Source organism: Sardina pilchardus, chromosome 6 (assembly GCF_963854185.1).
Source record: "Sardina pilchardus chromosome 6, fSarPil1.1, whole genome shotgun sequence".
Lineage (NCBI taxonomy): Eukaryota > Metazoa > Chordata > Actinopteri > Clupeiformes > Clupeidae > Sardina > Sardina pilchardus.
In genome coordinates this window covers 15,329,562-15,347,166 of record NC_084999.1, presented here as the reverse complement: position 1 = coordinate 15,347,166, position 17,605 = coordinate 15,329,562, and the positions used below count along the sequence as shown (strand labels likewise).

The 17,605-nt window shown below is 40.3% G+C and overlaps 2 protein-coding genes across 2 annotated transcripts; one reads left to right on the top strand and one right to left on the bottom strand.

Annotated features, from left to right (window-relative positions):
* Positions 1–7,090: 7,090 nt before the first annotated feature.
* On the bottom strand, positions 7,091–13,207 carry sri (sorcin). The gene is made up of 8 exons (XM_062538615.1): positions 13,096–13,207; positions 11,141–11,233; positions 10,826–10,895; positions 10,090–10,133; positions 9,400–9,547; positions 8,601–8,714; positions 7,579–7,637; positions 7,091–7,479 (listed from the first exon to the last, which is right to left on the bottom strand). The coding sequence occupies exons 1-8, from the start codon at positions 13,123–13,125 to the stop codon at positions 7,453–7,455; spliced, it is 585 nt and encodes a 194-aa protein (XP_062394599.1). The 5' UTR covers positions 13,126–13,207; the 3' UTR covers positions 7,091–7,452.
* A 1,735-nt stretch (positions 13,208–14,942) lies between these two features.
* Positions 14,943–17,088, top strand: LOC134082064 (uncharacterized). The gene is made up of 4 exons (XM_062537703.1): positions 14,943–15,243; positions 16,008–16,316; positions 16,703–16,790; positions 16,896–17,088. The coding sequence occupies exons 1-4, from the start codon at positions 15,078–15,080 to the stop codon at positions 16,969–16,971; spliced, it is 639 nt and encodes a 212-aa protein (XP_062393687.1). The 5' UTR covers positions 14,943–15,077; the 3' UTR covers positions 16,972–17,088.
* The last annotated feature ends 517 nt before the right edge of the window (positions 17,089–17,605 follow it).

Below are 17,605 nucleotides of genomic sequence, written 5' to 3'. Positions count from 1 at the left end.
ATATTTGCTTTCCATAATTTACAGAGCCAGGACTGTTTAGCCGACGAACTTGGGCGTATTTACGCAAACGATGAACGGACAAGAACACTATAATGAGGAGCAATTTCAGTTTGAGGTTAGAATATTCAGAGAGAACACAATGGATATTCATAGGGCACTTACTATACCTTTACCAGTGTTCAGCAGCGACCACTTGCAAAGGCACACTTACTTCGTTAGACTCGCAATTCACCTTTCCATTATTTCAGGTTACCATAAATAGTTTGGCAGGTGACTTATTTTCAGACTGAATATTTTAAAACACGAGTGAAAGGCAAAGCACCTGAAGCTAACGAAGTTATTTAAAATGGACGAAAAGAATAAAAGAATCATTTCTAAACGTAGGAATGGCTGTTTGAAATTGGCATAGTAGCCTATAGATACAGACGGTTAGAAAGTTGCCGCCCACAAATCTATGGTTGCCGCCCCCTCTGTGGGGGAAAACATGCTAACATCGCACAGTGAAAGTGAATGGGCGAACTCGCTAACAGTTACACTTTATATATTCGTTTTACTTTCCAATGCAGCTCTGCTTGTTTCTGAAGACAATGATGTGAAGGAATTGTGTTTACCTAACTGTCCAGTGTATGCTAACAACTTAACTCACTCTCAGTTTCCCAATTTTGATGACAAGCTTCGCTGGAAGCTAATATTCGATGGTAGCTTCATTAGGTTGCTAACTAGCTAACTTTAATATCATCAGTTTAACATAACCAACGTAGCCTACACATTACGTATTAAAACTATTCCCACGGACATTGTAGGAAATGTACATTAATGTGAGAATACATTTAGAAGCAACTTATGTGTATGTGGTGTTATGCCATAAGACTTAGCTTGCTAAACCGAGCTACTCAGTCTGGCCATTGACACCAGTTCTACAATGGGTGTACTCGAGACAGTTCTGGCTATTTAACTGGAATTACCAAAATGAGGGAACTTAATGTTACTCTTAACCTCGGTGATACAGAGATAACTATCAGTCCAAACGTGGTTTAGCCGTTTATTGATCTTTGTTAAAATATTTAATCTTTTTAAAGGTGTTTTCTGTACTCACACCGTCCACCTCCATTAGATTGCATGCAGTGGAAACAAATGTTTTCCCCCACGGGGATGTTTCAGTCATGGTAACCACGGTAACTGGGGGCGGGAACCATGAGTATGACGAGATGCCGTCTGTATGTATAGCCCTCTTTGCGCCACCGACATCTAGTTGACGAAGGGTTTTCTCCTGGGGTTTTTCTGATAGCCTACTGAGCTGGAAACAGTTTAGTTGGACGCAACACCGCAAGGTCCTCAAGGCCTTTTCTAGCCTACTAGTATGGTCAGAGGCCAAAGATTTTTCCATTACCAACGCAGAAGTTCCGCAATTTAAACCTTTAAATATTTTTTTCTTTCAATTATATTCATATATATTATACCTTACCTATTCATTGGATTTTCAGAGAAGTTAATTGTTTACTGTATCTAAAACTGTTAGTGTTAATAAAAGAACTACACTACACACAACAGATTGGTCGAGTGAAGCCCATAGCATTGACTCTTTTTTTTCTTTTTTTTTAGAAACGTCATAGATGAACAAATAAATGACGTTGAGTGATGTCATTAACGTCAGTGACGTTCGTGTGGATTAAATACGTGATGACATCACAGCGATTTCCTATTTCAGTTAATGTACCTCTGAGTACACTCTTCCCCTACAAGGGAAATTCATATTTGATGGAAATGTTCCCTTCATATGTGTAAGCAAATTACTGAAAACGTCCTAACACACGATAGATACAATACAAAAAGTGTTTTATCAGGGATTTACAGTGTAATTCAACAAAGGAGAGAGGTGTTACAGATAATAGGCCTATGGCTTAAAAGGGAACACTTTTTCATTTTTTTTTTTTATTATCAATGCCTGCTAAAAAATAATGGAGAAAACACTGAATGATCAATCAAATGCTACACTACGTGCCTGTTTCCAAACAACAGACGGTTATGTTTCGGGTGGATAACATCGATGATTACACTGGAATTGTATCAGACTACATGTGCAGACTAAGACTAAGTGCATTGATGACGCTATTAGACTAAGTGCATTGATGACGTTGTACCGCGAGTGACTGTACGAATCTTTCCTAATCAAAAACCATGGGTGAATGGAGAGGTCTCTTCAGCACTCAAGGCCTGGACAGTAGCCTACCAGTCTGGTAACCCTAGTGAGTGCAAAATAGCCCGTTATGAATTAAGAAAATCCATTAAATTGGCCAAGAGACAGTACAGAGAAAAAGTGGAGTCATGTTACATAGGATCCAATACCAGGGATATGTGGAGTGGGCTAACGACCATCACTGACTACAAAGGAAAGAGCCACAGAGCAGATGCGACCGTTTGTCTTGCAGAGGAGCTGAACTCTTTCTATGCCAGGTTTGTGACACCCACCAGGTCAGAGGTACTGTTAGAGCAAGACTGCTGCCCTTATATTTATTACCATTATAAAACAATGACTCTTCTTTCGGCAACTCAGAGAATAGGAGAATTACTAATAAATAGCCTACATATTTTCTTTTCATCTATATTAATTTGCTGCCCTCACATAATGTTAACACAAGTCAAATAGACATTCCAATAGCTACAATTTGTGTCCCTGTTATTTCAGAAACTAGTGCATCGCCTGATTATATCAAATTGATTGATTGTAAACGTTTGGAAAAATATTTTGTTGTACAACACAACAAACAATTCCAACTTTCTGCATATGAGATAATAAGCTGCCACATCTACTTCCAAGGCCCTGGTGTTTGCAGTGATCACTGCTCCAACAGACACCAACTGCTCCAAAATATTCAAGTCCTTGTTCACATCTACAATGCCTCTGTACACCCCAGTCCCAACACAAAAGAGTGTCAACATCACAGCTTGTATCAACATTTTATTTTCAAGTATCTTTTTTGTCTTTTGTAAAAGATAAAAAAAAAAGCAGATAACAGAGAAAACTAGAAAAGCACTCAGAGAGCGCAGACCTCCGCCTATGTTTTTATTCCTAAGTTGTCATACATTTGAACCTAAACTATTCCACCGCGTGGCCATACCATGCCATTACACCACTAAGCGAAACACATTAAAGCGTAAGTTTGGTTCAAACTTATTTTCCTCCTGTTGCCAATCACAAGAAAAAGGGGGGGAAAAAGGTCTCCTTTACTCCGAAGATCTGATCCAATGAGTGAAGCTAAATTGTTTATCACTAATCACAAAACTAGTCGATCTCTTTTCCAATGCCATTATGAAAGTTCACATAGGACAGAACTCTCCAGTCTTGTCAGAGTGGCTACAAATGTATCATACTTGGTTCCCTTGTCAAAACTGTAGATATTCCACAAAGCCTTTCCTTTCTTCTGGCTGAAACATACACCTGTGAACCAAACATGTCAACCTCATGAGACATCTCCGGTACTGGAGTGAGCCAAAGATGGATGCATTGTGACAGACTTAGAATTGTGAATACATTAATATGAAAATGCAGCGGGCAGACAATTCGCCTTATTTACACAGTGGCCATTGCCAGGCTTGAGGGTAGGCCTACACAAGCCATAGGATTGTTGTGTTCTATGCATTCACCAGTAGGTGGCGAAAACACATTAATGATATAATCAGTGTACCCCTTTGCCTTATCATCCTTTTAGTTTGCACAATGGCTGCCGTGTGAATAAGAATTAAGCCTGTAAATGGGTGTTTAAATATTACAGCTTTTCCACCATTTCCCCATGATTAAATTGCATCATATGTAGCAGAGAGTGCACGCACATCCAACTCAAACAGGTGCAAGGTAAAAGGGAAGTCAAAATAGTACCAGCACACTGTTGCTGCTGCTCCCGAAGTGATTGTAATACACAACGTTTCGATCAGTATGGTCTTCGTCAGGTGTACCTATATATTGCATCATATCTCACCTTACAGCCAGGCTATTTTAATTTGACAAGTCTAGTGATTCTGAAAAAAAACATGCCTACCATTTTTTTCCATCATAAAGCTGGCTCAATATGGCCATCCATTTCCCTGAAAAGGTCTCCTATTTCTGACCATGATCCTCCGGAATCTTCACAAAAGTGGAGTGTTCATAAGGTCTGACATATTAAGGTGTTCGTAATTGGCAATTCTAGAGATTTTTAACAAGGGTGGCCCTAGTGGGGCACTGGTTAATTCAAGGGTGCATCTAGATAATAATAACTGGTCTAGTTTTGGAACCCATAATTTCACAGGTTCATAAAGCTGTGACCAATATATTAGCATTCAGGCCAACAAATATGGTGAGGTAGCCTACATGGTAAGACACACTAAGTGCCTGGCCTACTTGTTTGGAAAATGCAGATGTTCGTGAAGTCTTTAACTGCTGATACTCGACAGGTTTGTCTTTGACAGGGGCGTTGTTTCCATGTGGCTGATACTCGACAGGTTTGTCTTTGACAGGGGCGTTGTTTCCATGTGGCATTTTAGTTTGGATGGTTTTATGCTCTCATGTGCACCCCACACACAGGGGATTCTGTCTTATTTTGTCCTCAATTTAAGTGATTCCATATTCTATCTTCAAGTTAAGGTTTGCAGACAACTTACGTTTAAAATTATGTCTTAAAATGATGCATATCTAAAATTAGCTCCCTAAAATTATACCTATACCTATACCTGTCACATAAACATTGTCTATGTCTGATGGATAGTTTTACTATGTCTGATAAATAATTTTGTATGTTTTTGCGCAAATAAAGACAAGGACCAGTGAATTCCAAATGACCACACAATTGTATTATCTTTGCAAAGAGAGAGAATGATACAACACAAAATGGTTCATACCAGACTCTGATCATTTTAGTCTGGGGTCTCCTTTTATACCAGGGTTGACGTATCTATACAAGAGTTTACGTATCTAGGGTCTCTAAGTTGCCCTTTGACATGTTCACATGGCTAAAACTTGGACAATAAGCCCTGGCCTTCGTCCCACCAAACGTGTGTCCGAGAGAACCTTTCAAACAGAACATCACTTCTGAATCAACAACAAATACAGAACTTGTGGTCAAGAACTAAACTTTCGGTTCCCTTAGATAAATTAATCAGGTAAAAGGGACTACACAATAATGTTGAAACCTTATCTTGTGCACAAAAGTACAAAGAGTACAAAAACATCTGATTGGTACATTAAGATACAAAAGAACAGACTTCTCTATGAAAAAGATGACGTCTCGGTTACAAAGTATGATTATACAGAACATAGTTTACAATTACACTTTTCTTTATTCATGATGGTTAATAATTCCTTTATTCAATATAAAGGAATGCACATATTATTAATCACTTTGGTTAACACTTCCTTTATTCAATGGAAAGGAATACACATATTATTAATCACTGTAGGGGAATATATAAATAATTGTACTTAATCACACTTGTTATATGCTTTTTCAGATTATCAATATAAATGAGAATACATGTTTCAATAATTTCTCCAACAATGTCCATGCCATGGCAACGACTGACATAGACTACGTATAAAGTGTATCAAAATAACGGTCCAATATTAGATCTGATCAGGTAGCATTTTAAATTGGCGATTTTTTATTTCTTTTTTTTCCCACAAGCAAACCCACAAATATATGGTTGTGTGTTATAGCGCAAGCAGTAGCCTGTAGGCCTACTGTAAACTCACATGCTAAAAAAACAATATTTCCTATATTGCTTATATTTCTGAACAGTTTTGAATAGAATTTAGATTAGGCATTCTACCTCCATCTTCTGCGAAGTTCTGCCACGCCTTCTCCCTTCAGAAATGAGGGCAGATGTGACATTTTTATGTTCTGCAGAAATATGTTTGCAACTTCATTACGGTTCATGTTGTTGTATTATATTACATTCAAATGCAATACTTATTAAAATCTAAGAGGATGTTGGAAGGTTTTCAGGTAAGATGATATTGGTAAGGAGAACTATCTGAACAAGAGCAGTGTAAACTTACAGCACACAGTAAAGCTGACCTCTTTTCCAGTCTGTTGGCTGAAGCGGCTTCAAGCCTCTCTGGCGATCAGAAGAGCGCATGTGATTTGAAGAGAACTATTGAAGTTTTGCAGAAAGGGCTTTGTGGGGTGAGATTCCCCATGAGACAAAACCTTCCCCATCTGGATACTCCAGGTAAAAGTAGCATTTGAACAGTCAGTTTCCCTGCTTTCAAAGTGTGGTATGTTATGAACCAAGTTGCCCCAGTTTACATGTGAAGTTACTTCTTCGCCTTTTACGGTTAGACTCTCTGAATGTGAGATGTCATCTGATATCCTAATATACACAATTTAATAGAATACACCACTTTCAGCATAACCAGATTTAAAATAAACAGTGTATATGGCCCATGAAATTGAACTTCACATACAAAACGTTATCACTTAAATCACACCCCTGATTAGTGGCAATAATGTTGAGTGCAGCATACTTACTGGGACTGCAAACAGATTTCACAACCACAAGCTCATATAGCAGTGCTTTTCTTGTACTAGTCGCTCCTGTGCTACAACGCCTTCAATCTGATCACTTGTGGGCAGGGCTGCCCTCTAAACGGAAGTGATGGAGAAAGTCCTACTCCGGAGACATGTTGTTATGATCAAGGCACAGGAAAGAGCTCAGTAGGATTGGAATTTGTGTGGAAGGCGTTGCGTAATATCCTTGTTCTACACAGCTTGCCCTAACATAATCTCAATAAGCCGTCTCAGTGATGTCCATAGAATTTTTCCAACATGACAGTGCTTACAAGAGAGCATTTTTATGGCAAGCAAAATATAATTTTGGGCTCTACATGCTGGTCTGTTAAAACCTGGTAGCAAGTAGTCTTCAGCCTGTATACCACACCAAGTAATGCTAGCAGTACACACCCTATCAAACGTCATATCTGAGGAGGAGGGTTTCTTTGCATGGATCTTATGTTAACTGACTCCTACCGAAGATTTTCTTGGTTTCTTCACTGTGAGATGATGGCTACGAAGCCACTGTAGATCCAAAAAAAGTTCACGAAGTGGAGTAAGAAAAGAATTGTATTTAGAACTTATTTAATGTACTTCATACATTTTCCATATGCTTTGGGTTAGATTGACTGTTGAAGGCATGTCAGAGTGGCAATTCGCAACAACATGGATGCATTGCAACGCATTGCACCGCAACATGAGTATGAGTTATAGACACAGGAAGTGATGGACGACATAAAAAACTGAATTGTTTACAAAAGTAATCTGTGTTAATGAAAAGATTTAAAAAACACATTAAAAACACTCAATTCATTTAGCAGGCACCTTGCTCTCCCATACATGACTAATATTCCTAATATATTGGTATTAGTGGTATTATAGCATGCCGTATCCATGGTTGCCATGAAATGTCCTATCCGTAGCCTCTTCAGGAAGTCATGGTGCACTGGATGAACTGCAGAAAAAGAGAAACAAAACATCAGTGTACTGTTCATATCCTTACCCACATTTCAAATAAGGAAATAAAGAACTTGGAATGGATATGGAAACTCACATCATCATATTGAAATGTAGCCGCCCCCTGACCAGCCTGATCCCTCCTCCGGAACAGATCTACGTGAAACACAGATTGGTTAAAGCAGAGAGGGTTAAAGCGGAGTAATTAAGGATCTTTGTTGTTAAAGCAACACTAAAACACTTTTCCTCTGACACACTCATTTGTTTATCCAGCAAATAACGATGTCCACAGACAAGGCAGAGTATATTGCATGATTCTGTGAAAGTATAATGTATTGCGACATCGAGGCAAGTCAAATTTGTAGTTTCTTATGTCTCATTTCATCGAACTACAGGAACGCTACCTGATCTGGTAAAGTTACATAGTGCGGTTATAGGCGATGGAGGGCCGCAAAGTCAATGCAGAAGTGCTGTTAACTCTATTACACGTTGATGAACCGCTGAAATGATTTTGGAATGATGATTTATGATTATTTTAAGGTATGAAAAACTCTTTAGTGTTGCTTTAAAAGGTACACTATGCAGGTTTAGGTATTTTGGCGAATATAGGGCTGCCTCTAGAGTCACAATATATTTATATTTTACGCAACTGTTGTAAATAGCAAACTTGTGACTGTACACAATGAAAATGCTTTTGCTGTGGAGGTGAAGGATTAAAAACAGGCACAAATCACCAAAAAGCTGCATCTACTGACAAGGTCAGCTATGCCTTTTACAAGTTTGTTTACCATCACTTTGGCTTCATAAAGGTTACATTTAGGTGAAAATCTTGCATAGGGTACCTTTAAAGATCCATCTACTGACAAGGTCAGCTATGCCTCTTACAAATTTGTTTACCATCACTTTGGCTTCATAAAGGTTACATTAAGGTGAAAATCTTGCATAGGGTACCTTTAAAGATCCATATGGACTCTCATGGGCATTTTTCTAGCTATTGTTTAATCTCTGGGTCAGGGTGAGACATTACTGAAAGTGTTACAGTAGCCTAAACAATTTCAGATCATGCAGTAAGCCAATTCATCACAGAATTATTAGCCTTATAGTCATATTCATATTCACCTGTCAGGGATCGGAGTCTCACACAGCACGCCACGTAATCATCAAAGGTGATCTTCCCATGAGAGCTGTAACGCTTCACGATGCTGTTCATGGCTTGAGGACTCAGTCTGTAGCCTAGACACAAGAACCAACATTGGTGTCAACAAAGAACACTGGTGTCTACCAGTGTGTAATTCATACTATATGGCGTATGTTTTAGAACATTCAAAATATTACTTAAAGGGATAATCCGGAGTGAAATGCACTTTAGATCAATTTTTCGGACTATTGGGAGTACATACGTTGAGTTGACACCAAAATCATGTCATTCGGATGTATTTTGAGAAAGTTCGAGTTCACCGTTTTTAGCCAAAACTCGTTAGCCTGGAAGTGACCGGGGCAAGTGATCTAAAGTGCATTTCACTCCGGATTATCCCTTTAAAACAGCCTCCACCTATTACTAGGCCTGTCCTCTATGCTGGATCTCAGCACACAGTACTAACAGGAACATAATCTAATTATGTTACAGAGTTATGGTTTGTCTTGATACAAGGATACAAGGAGATTTAGTTGTCATATGCATATCATTACTAAAGTAAAGAATTCAGTGAAGTTCCTTCGCCTGCTGTTGTTGTCGATACTGATATTGTTGCTATTAGTACTATTATGCTTAATATGGGCCTTTACAATTTTATTTGAAACTATGCTTTTAGATCATGCAATGTTCAAATACTGTAAGTCGCTTTGTTCAAAAGCATCTGCCAAATAATAGGATTACCATAAAATGTCACCTAGCCAAACAGGTGGAGGCGGCACGTACCCATAGAGGTGACCGCCTGATTCATCTCCTGAGCGTCCACTGTCCCACTTTGGTCTCTGTCGATGGACATGAAGTGCTGCTTCCATCCATTGAGAACCGTCCACAGCTCTTTGAACTCATTGAAGCCCATGGTGCAAGACATGTCTCTCTAGAACAACGCGCTGTTAAGGAGCATACTCACAGGCTGAGAACAATCATCTTTCACATTTGGACAGTTTGGCAAGTAGAAGCGAGGGCATCGGAACAGTGGGAACCATGGAAAGTGGGAAACCAAGAAAATGGCCTGTACTAGCATCACACCCTCCTGACAGTTCCAGGACTGTACGATCACTTTCATGAAGGGCAACATAAAACCCTGCCTAGGAGTACTGTAGGTACCTTTGAGCAGCCCCGAAACAGCTGGGTGGCAGCTGCAATGATGGTTGACGTGTTTATAGAACTGCCAAGAAATTAAAAACTACTAGAACTATCGACACAATTTGACCACTGGACTTTAAATTCATATTTTCACCAGCAGTACTACTTTCCTTTTTTAAGACGGTCTTTTTTTTGTTGTTGTTGTTCAATGTAGTGGTCAAATTGACTCGTCACAGCCTTCCTAGTGTTAAAGGTGGCCTGAGTGGAAGACAACGACCAGCACTGTTTTCATGTGGATTGTGCACTCTCATGGTGCACAGCAATGAAGGATACGTCCAGCATGCTGATCATCAGTCGACATGTCTCCAGGTTAAAAGCTGGAAGTCAGATGAACAATAGTAAGCATCATGATAATACAAACACACATCTTAGGAAAGGTTCACATTACTGCTGGCGCTCAAAGCAAAATAGTTGTTCTAAGAATCCATTTCATTTCTGAATAGTCCTTCTTTGACTTGTAAGCAGGCAGAGTAAATTGTTACACATTCACAGAATCATTAGGTCCTCAAATCTTCACTCTTACAATGAATGTGTTGTCCCTATCTGGGCACAGAGATATGTTAAAAACAAGTTGTGTTGTTTTCAACACATTCGTTTTAAGAGTGTTGGTCTGATTCAGCTAAATCCTCAAAGGTGCAAAGAATGGAAACCATTTCTGTCTTGGTTTTGATGAATTAGGAGAGGTTGTGCATAACCACAGAGATGTCATGAACATGAGGCATGGTTGTGCCCTCCTTCATATGAAAATCTTGAACTTAGAACAAAGCCTATTTCTGATGTCAAATATTGCAAAGACATTGAAGTTGTATTGGGGTTGCCAAAGAGGGCGCCATTTAGTCAAAGGACCATTTCAATTTCCAGCCTAAATATAAGGTTTCAATTCGGCTTGTAAATTGCAATTGACTTTATTTTTTATGAATCAAAGTTACATCAGAGAATATTCTATGTCCTCTTTCAACTGCTACTGTAATCTGTTCTTGTCTGGAAAGAAGTTGACGAAAACACTTACGTTTATAACCCCCAGAGAAGTTGGCCTGGGTTAGACATTGTTGAAGCTCCTCTGCTGATATCTGCCCATCCTATGTAACCAAAGGTACACATTTCAATGCAAACAGTAACCATGCAAACACAACATCTAAGCAACAACAAAGGGGAAATGATATAAGCATTCTAGTCAAGAGAGAAACTCAAAGTCCACTCATGAACTCCAACTAAACTGGCAGCTAAAGACCTCATGAATGCAAAACTACACTGGTAACTGAACAGGACAAACAGGACATTAGCTGCACACTAAACTGGCAACAAACAGGGACCTTCAACTTACCTGGCCGGCAACACCACTGAAGTATCCATAGAGAGGGTCTTGCTGCTGGCCGGGAAAGCCTCCATACCCTGGGGCTCCAGGAGCTCCTCCGTACTGACACACAGAGAGATCAACTTCATCAGGATCAATGCGCAACTCTAGAGCCCGGCCGATAAATCGGTGTGCCAATATTATCGGCCAGCATTAGCTATTTACTGAGTTATCGTGTCGATGGTGTTTCACAGATCAGAACAAAGACCTGATGCTAGTATTCATTTCATTTAATTGATACACAAATGAAACACAATGTTTAACCTTGATCAGAGCATTTCAATATGCTACATGAGTAGCCTACATTTATTGTGTTTGTTAAAAATAAATATTGGCCAATTTATAATTTATCGGGTTTTGATTTCCTTAAAGAGAAACTATGCAGGATTGGCGATTTCATCTCCGGTTTCGTTTTCGCTTTTCGTTTTCGCTCGTTTTATGCTTGCATATTTCTCTGCAGAGCTTCCCCTACAGCTTTAGCGTGTATATTTATACATATATAGGCTATATATACATATATAAATTGCAAGTGTGTTTTTTCTTGTCCCTTACGCGTCTCAGACTTCCAGATGTAAACAAGGAGCAAACTGCAAGGCTGCAATAGCGGATAGGGACACTGGGGCGGGAGGAAATATTACTGTTTTCGATAAAACTGGTCAGTCAAGCAAAACAATGATTCCTAAGCGATTTTATGACTACTATGAAAATGTTGCATAGGGTCTCTTTAAATATCGAAATCGGTAGGCCTATTGGTAATTGAAATCCCACATTGGTTGGGCTCCAGTCAACACCCAAGCACATGTAAAGTCAAAATCATAATTTTCTTGTCTGTATATAGGACGGCATGTTTTTCCACACAATTGTGTGTATGTTTAAAGGGCCACTGACCTGATAAGTATGGTCATTTGTAAATGGAAAATTTTCCATCCATCACTTGAGACACAGTAGGCCTATGCTACAACACTGAAGGTGGCCCATATTAACAACAACCACTTTTGGGACTGTCCAGTGCACAAGAAGATGCTTAGAAAGCAAAGGTCGGTGACACTGTTGCACAACTTGGGTTGTTGATTGCACTTATCTCAGATTGGACAGAGGATAATACGTCTAGGCTAGGCTACATGTAATTTATTGCACTGCATTCCAAGCAATTTAGGCGTGGGACTTGTTCCGACTTTGGAAGTGGGAACTCCGACTTCGAGTGGCATTCATTCCACTTTTCAGGTTAGGCTACTTTTCCCCAGAGAGAGGTTAAAATTCGTGAACTCCAAATCGGTCCTTTCTGACTCTTCTAGAAAGTAGATTAGATAGGCTATAGGCCTAACAGTTCCAATGAGAGATGACCAGTAAAACTGTTGCCCTGAACTATCTGAATTTATTGTAAATATGGACACAGGGATTTTTCACAGAACAGCATATTCGGGCCTCAATATCGAATCTGTTTCGTAACTTAAAAATGAGGTTTTGACATGAAAAAGTTCAGCATCATGAGTAGCCAACGCATCTATGAGCGCTGTACCTGTTTCGACCGAGGCGAGGCGAGACGGATGACACAAATCCATCCAGTAACGCAATTTGACACCTAGCCTACCTACGTGCCCATCCCAACACACCGATCTAATGAAATGTGTCGTAGGACTTGGCTATCGTGTGTAGAAGAGTTGTGTATGTCTGCATATCCATAAGTAGTAGCCTACTACAAGAAATTACTTTGTGACTGAAGTTAGACTGAAGTGCAAAATTGGACTCGGATCAGGAAATAGGAGTAGCATCAACATTAGCGCGTTTCCCCATTCAATGTTTTCTGTCATCGCACGGGCGTCAAAGGTTTACGCTAGTCTATGCTGCCCTTGAAAATATGACATATGAAGCTAATTGTAATTTAAAAGTGGTTACGCATCAGGAAAAAGATGTTTTAGGCTTACCCCTCCGGGATATCCTCCTGGGTAGCTCATAATAACTACAGTAACAATGTAGCCTAGCCAAGTAGCACAACTGATCTATGACTGACGCCCTTCCTAGCCTACTATAAGCCGAATGCCCCTCCTATGGGCGTGTCTGCTGGATTCATACTGCGTTCATGCAGCTCGGAACCTCGGAAATTTCTGACCTCCGATAGCGGAAAAATGACATGAACGCTAGGTCGGGTGGGATTTTTTCCTCGGAGACTCGTGCGGAAGTTTTGTGCCCCGAGGTGTCCGACTTGACGTCACTATCATATTCTCCAACCACGACGGCCTCCCTTGCAACAACACAAGAGGTGAATTTCACTGTCATTACGAATAGGCAAGGTAATTTGTCACTAAATTAACAACACAGACAGAAACACTCGCCCAAGACAATTTCCTTCTTGCTCAACCATACTAAGCAGTTGTAATAACGTATTTATGCATTTCCTGTATTTATTTTCCGAACTGATCTCATGAACACAATTTTTTCGGAGGTCGGGACTTTTTAAAGGCAGGTCCTCCGAGGTTCCGAGCTGCATGAACGCAGTATGAAGACTCACTGGTGAACAACGTTACCCTTGATGGTGAATTTGTTTTCTATGGTAAATAGGCTTGGTTGTTGATTAGCCGCTGTTGGAAATCCTCTAGCCTATTGCACAAGGAATTTAACACCTCTGGACCTGGTGAAACAGTCAACTCTTTTTTTTTTTTTTATAGTGAACTTGTTGTTGGCTAGCCTACTTTGTTGGCTAACGTCCTGTGATGTTTTGAGGTTTTCATCATTTGTCCACAGGGTGGCGTGGCTCCTTTCCTTTAATCACTCATATAGAATGCCACTGTCAAAGACCAAAGGTGAATGATAATCCAGATAGCTTAGGTATTATTTATTTGCCTATTTTGAACACTGAATACATGGTACATAAAAAAAAACATCTCTAAAAAAATCAAGAATGATGTCCCATATGAACAGCCAACTTTTCAACCTGAAAAGCCGGATTAACTGCAATTTACAGCACACCTACAGAAAGTTAATGAAAGGTAATCCATGGTGCAATAATTACATTGTTTCAAAGGCATTCTCTTCTCATTGGGATTTTTTGTAGGCATAGACAATGACACTCTCACTTGGTCTTCAGTCCTGTTCCCCCACTCACTGTCTGTAGGCTTAGGCTATAGGGTATCACCCTGTAGACTAATATTATGATGTAGGCCTACAACAAGATTGCTACACACAGTACATTCAACTGAAGTATGGATTTTATCAGCAGCCAACTCTAATTAACTCTGCCTTATTATTTGCCTCTTGCCTTTTATTAATGCCCTGCAAAGCAACAAAGCCATGCTTTTTAGATGGGAGACCAAAATCTGAGCATGTCTGAAGGGGACATCATGCAAAAAATGTATTTGTAGTTGTTTACTCATCTCCAAAGAAATGCGTGTCCATGTGGGATTAGCGATTGTATTTGCATGCCTGTGCAATAGGGACATTGGAAATGGGCTTCAATGGCCTCTTGGCTAGACTGACCTGCAGAGCAAATCCCAAATTGCTGAAAGGTATATGGGTATTCCCAGGCTAATGGCAATGCATATCAACATGAAATTGTCATGAAACCTCTTGTTAGTTGTTTTTGTCCTCCATTCCCCTGATATTTCAATCAGGCAACTAAAATGTTAAGATGTCTGCGAAATGGAAGACAAAAAACCCCGATGATGTAGCCTATGATGACATACTTATAAATAGAAGGGCAAGCCATCAGGTAAGGGTGGGGCGGAGGGATGGGAGGTGCCTCCTCCCATATCTCAGGAAGTCCTGATCTGGATCTCAGTCTGGGGGTGCCCATGGTCCGCAGCAAGGGTACTCCGCCCACGCCACCAGCCAGCACGCAGTGACAGAGTGTATAAAGCACTTGACACTAATGGGATTTCGGCGCGGCTTCTCATTCTGATGTGTTTCGAGGATGGATCAACGGAACCTTGGCTGTTCGATGTCCAGCGCAGCTCTACTGTGTTGTCGAATGTGTAGAAGAGATCGGAACAGCTTCACCTGCCGTCCTCTGAGGCACGAAGATGAGGACGACGATGTGTTGGGGGTTGAGGAGAATCCAAATGGCTCTTACTTCACAGGTAAGAAACACTGTATAATAGAGATCTTTGTTCCATAAGTAATAAATATATTTATTACACAACAGTACAGGAGAAGAATTTGAACTGAAAAATCCTGGGGGGGTTCAGATTAATGAATTGGCAGATTCATTACTCAATTTTTTTCTCACTTTGAAATAGGAGTATACGTTTGAATATGTTTTAGCATTTAAACACCAGACTCCTGTGGAGTAAAGTCTCTCTCTGTCTCTCTGTGTCTCTCTGCATCCATCTTAAGGCTTGCCAACATTAGCAGATGTCCTGTTGCATAGAGCCATATTCCACCACAGCAGGCCTCCTGGCTCATGGCAGAGTAGGAGTAGGAGCCACATGATGTCATGATAGTCAGAGATGCCCCACCTACACTCAACACACATGCACAATGACATGATCACATACACACACACACACACACACACACACACACACACACACACACACACACACACACACACACCATACAACTATGACAACATGCATAAACATCTAACCATGGGGTAAGAGGTTGTAAGGTTTTTTTTCTCACAAAATGATCCACTAATCAGTGTTAGATATTTGTGTGGCTTTCAGTGGGAAATGCTGCATGATGATTCATATCAAGGTGGAATAGGGGGTAGACAATATGTTGAGGTTGATGTACATAAGAAGTCATTTTTATATGCTTGTATTTCGCAATCGTCCTTGAGTTTCTTTAAAACACCCACCCACAACTACCGCACCCACTGTTGTTTTCCCTCTCTGAACAGATGGTGATGAAGCCACACATCTATACAGACCACGGTGCTGCCCTTGTGAAGGTAGCGGAGAAACATTTGGGTCAGTCATCACAGACCCATCGAATTTCCACATTCTCGGGACCTTGGATGAAGATCAGGATGCTCCTGAAGTATGGAATGGACACATATTCCCCTACTGCGATGGCCATGATGTACACCACCCTTATGGCTATTCCCATAGAAGTGAGGGAAATGGTTGTGCATATCTTTATAGCCCAACAGAAAGCTGTGAGGGTGTCTCAGAACAGTGGACCTGCTCACCTTTCCCTTGTCTCGGTGGTAAGAATTTAAGACAATATTTATTAGCCTTTTTACTTACTTTGATATTAACATACCAAGGGCCCTTCATTCTGATCATGCGCTGCTATATAACTTAATTACCGTTATTATGGCGCAAGGTATTAACCTGCGTCGTGTGTGACTGCGCTGATGGACTGGAAGACTACAGATGGTGGAGGAGTGTATTTACCCCCTTACCCACTATATGGGTCAGCAAATGCAAAGAGGAATGCCATGATCGTCTACCTACAGCAATTATCATTCTTCCAGCTTTATGCAGGATTAATTAGGCCTACATGAACACCTACATCAACCCTGTATAAATGAGGTTTTGTTGTTGTTCTTGTTATGTTGTTTTCATGTAGTGTTTTCCTTTTTTTGCCTAGTGAATAAGACACTGCTGGTTGGAGTTGAAGTGGACATTGTTGAGGAATTGGAATTTGAAGACACAGAGGTACTAGAAGAGCCAGTCATGTAAGTCTTCACATGATTAGCAAAAATGTTCTGGATTTCGAGTGTTGTGATATTATTAGATCATGAACATAATCACCCATGCACACTGCACTTTCTCTGTTTCAGGCCGGACATGTTGTCCCAGCATGTTTTGACAGAAACTGGGCCTACACTGACTCATGAAGACCAGCTGCTTCTTTAACTGCTATATCTGTATCATCACTTTCATAGATTTTTAAAATCGCTGTCTGTTTGTCAATTATTTATTATTTATGTACAATGAAAGGTGATATTAAAGTGAATTGTACCTGCAACGCAACAGCAGCAGTGTGTCTTTCTGTGCAGGCCCAGACATCAGACACAAGCGTGCGCGCGCGCGCACACACACACAGACACACACACACACATACACGCACACGCACACGCACACGCACACACACACGCACACACACACACACACACACACACACACACACACACACACACACACACACACACAACAGAGTCTACAAACAAACAATAATGTTACTGTTTATAGGCTACCCTTTTACCACTAGCCATTGTAACTTTACATCATCTGTAAAGTTACCTAACCCTACATCTTACCTAGGGTGCATTCGGATTCATCATAGAGGGATTCATGCAGTTACATTATTGCCAAACCCTGAACACACCCTTTAATGGTGCGTTCATGAGCAACTGGAAAGTATAAATGTTAGAGTTTAGTGGGTGCAGCCAAATGCACCCTAAGAATACAGGACTTTCCAGTTTGAAGTGGGGGCTTTGGGAATAGGTTTTGACGTAACTCAACACAGTGAACGCTCTCACTTCAGAAG

What these genes read in the sequence shown, in the direction of transcription:
- LOC134082064 (XM_062537703.1), top strand. Translation starts at nt 15,078, where the DNA reads ATGGATCAACGGAACCTTGGCTGTTCGATGTCCAGCGCAGCTCTACTG. An exon ending in AAATGGCTCTTACTTCACAG is followed by an intron (nt 15,244 to 16,007) that starts GTAAGAAACACT and finishes CTCTCTGAACAG; the next exon opens with ATGGTGATGAAGCCACACAT. An exon ending in ACCTTTCCCTTGTCTCGGTG is followed by an intron (nt 16,317 to 16,702) that starts GTAAGAATTTAA and finishes TTTTTTGCCTAG; the next exon opens with TGAATAAGACACTGCTGGTT.
- sri (XM_062538615.1), bottom strand. Translation starts at nt 13,125, where the DNA reads ATGAGCTACCCAGGAGGATATCCCGGAGGG. An exon ending in CTTCTCTGGGGGTTATAAAC is followed by an intron (nt 10,134 to 10,825) that starts GTAAGTGTTTTC and finishes TCTGACTTCCAG; the next exon opens with CTTTTAACCTGGAGACATGT. An exon ending in TGATGATCAGCATGCTGGAC is followed by an intron (nt 9,548 to 10,089) that starts GTATCCTTCATT and finishes GCGTTGTTCTAG; the next exon opens with AGAGACATGTCTTGCACCAT.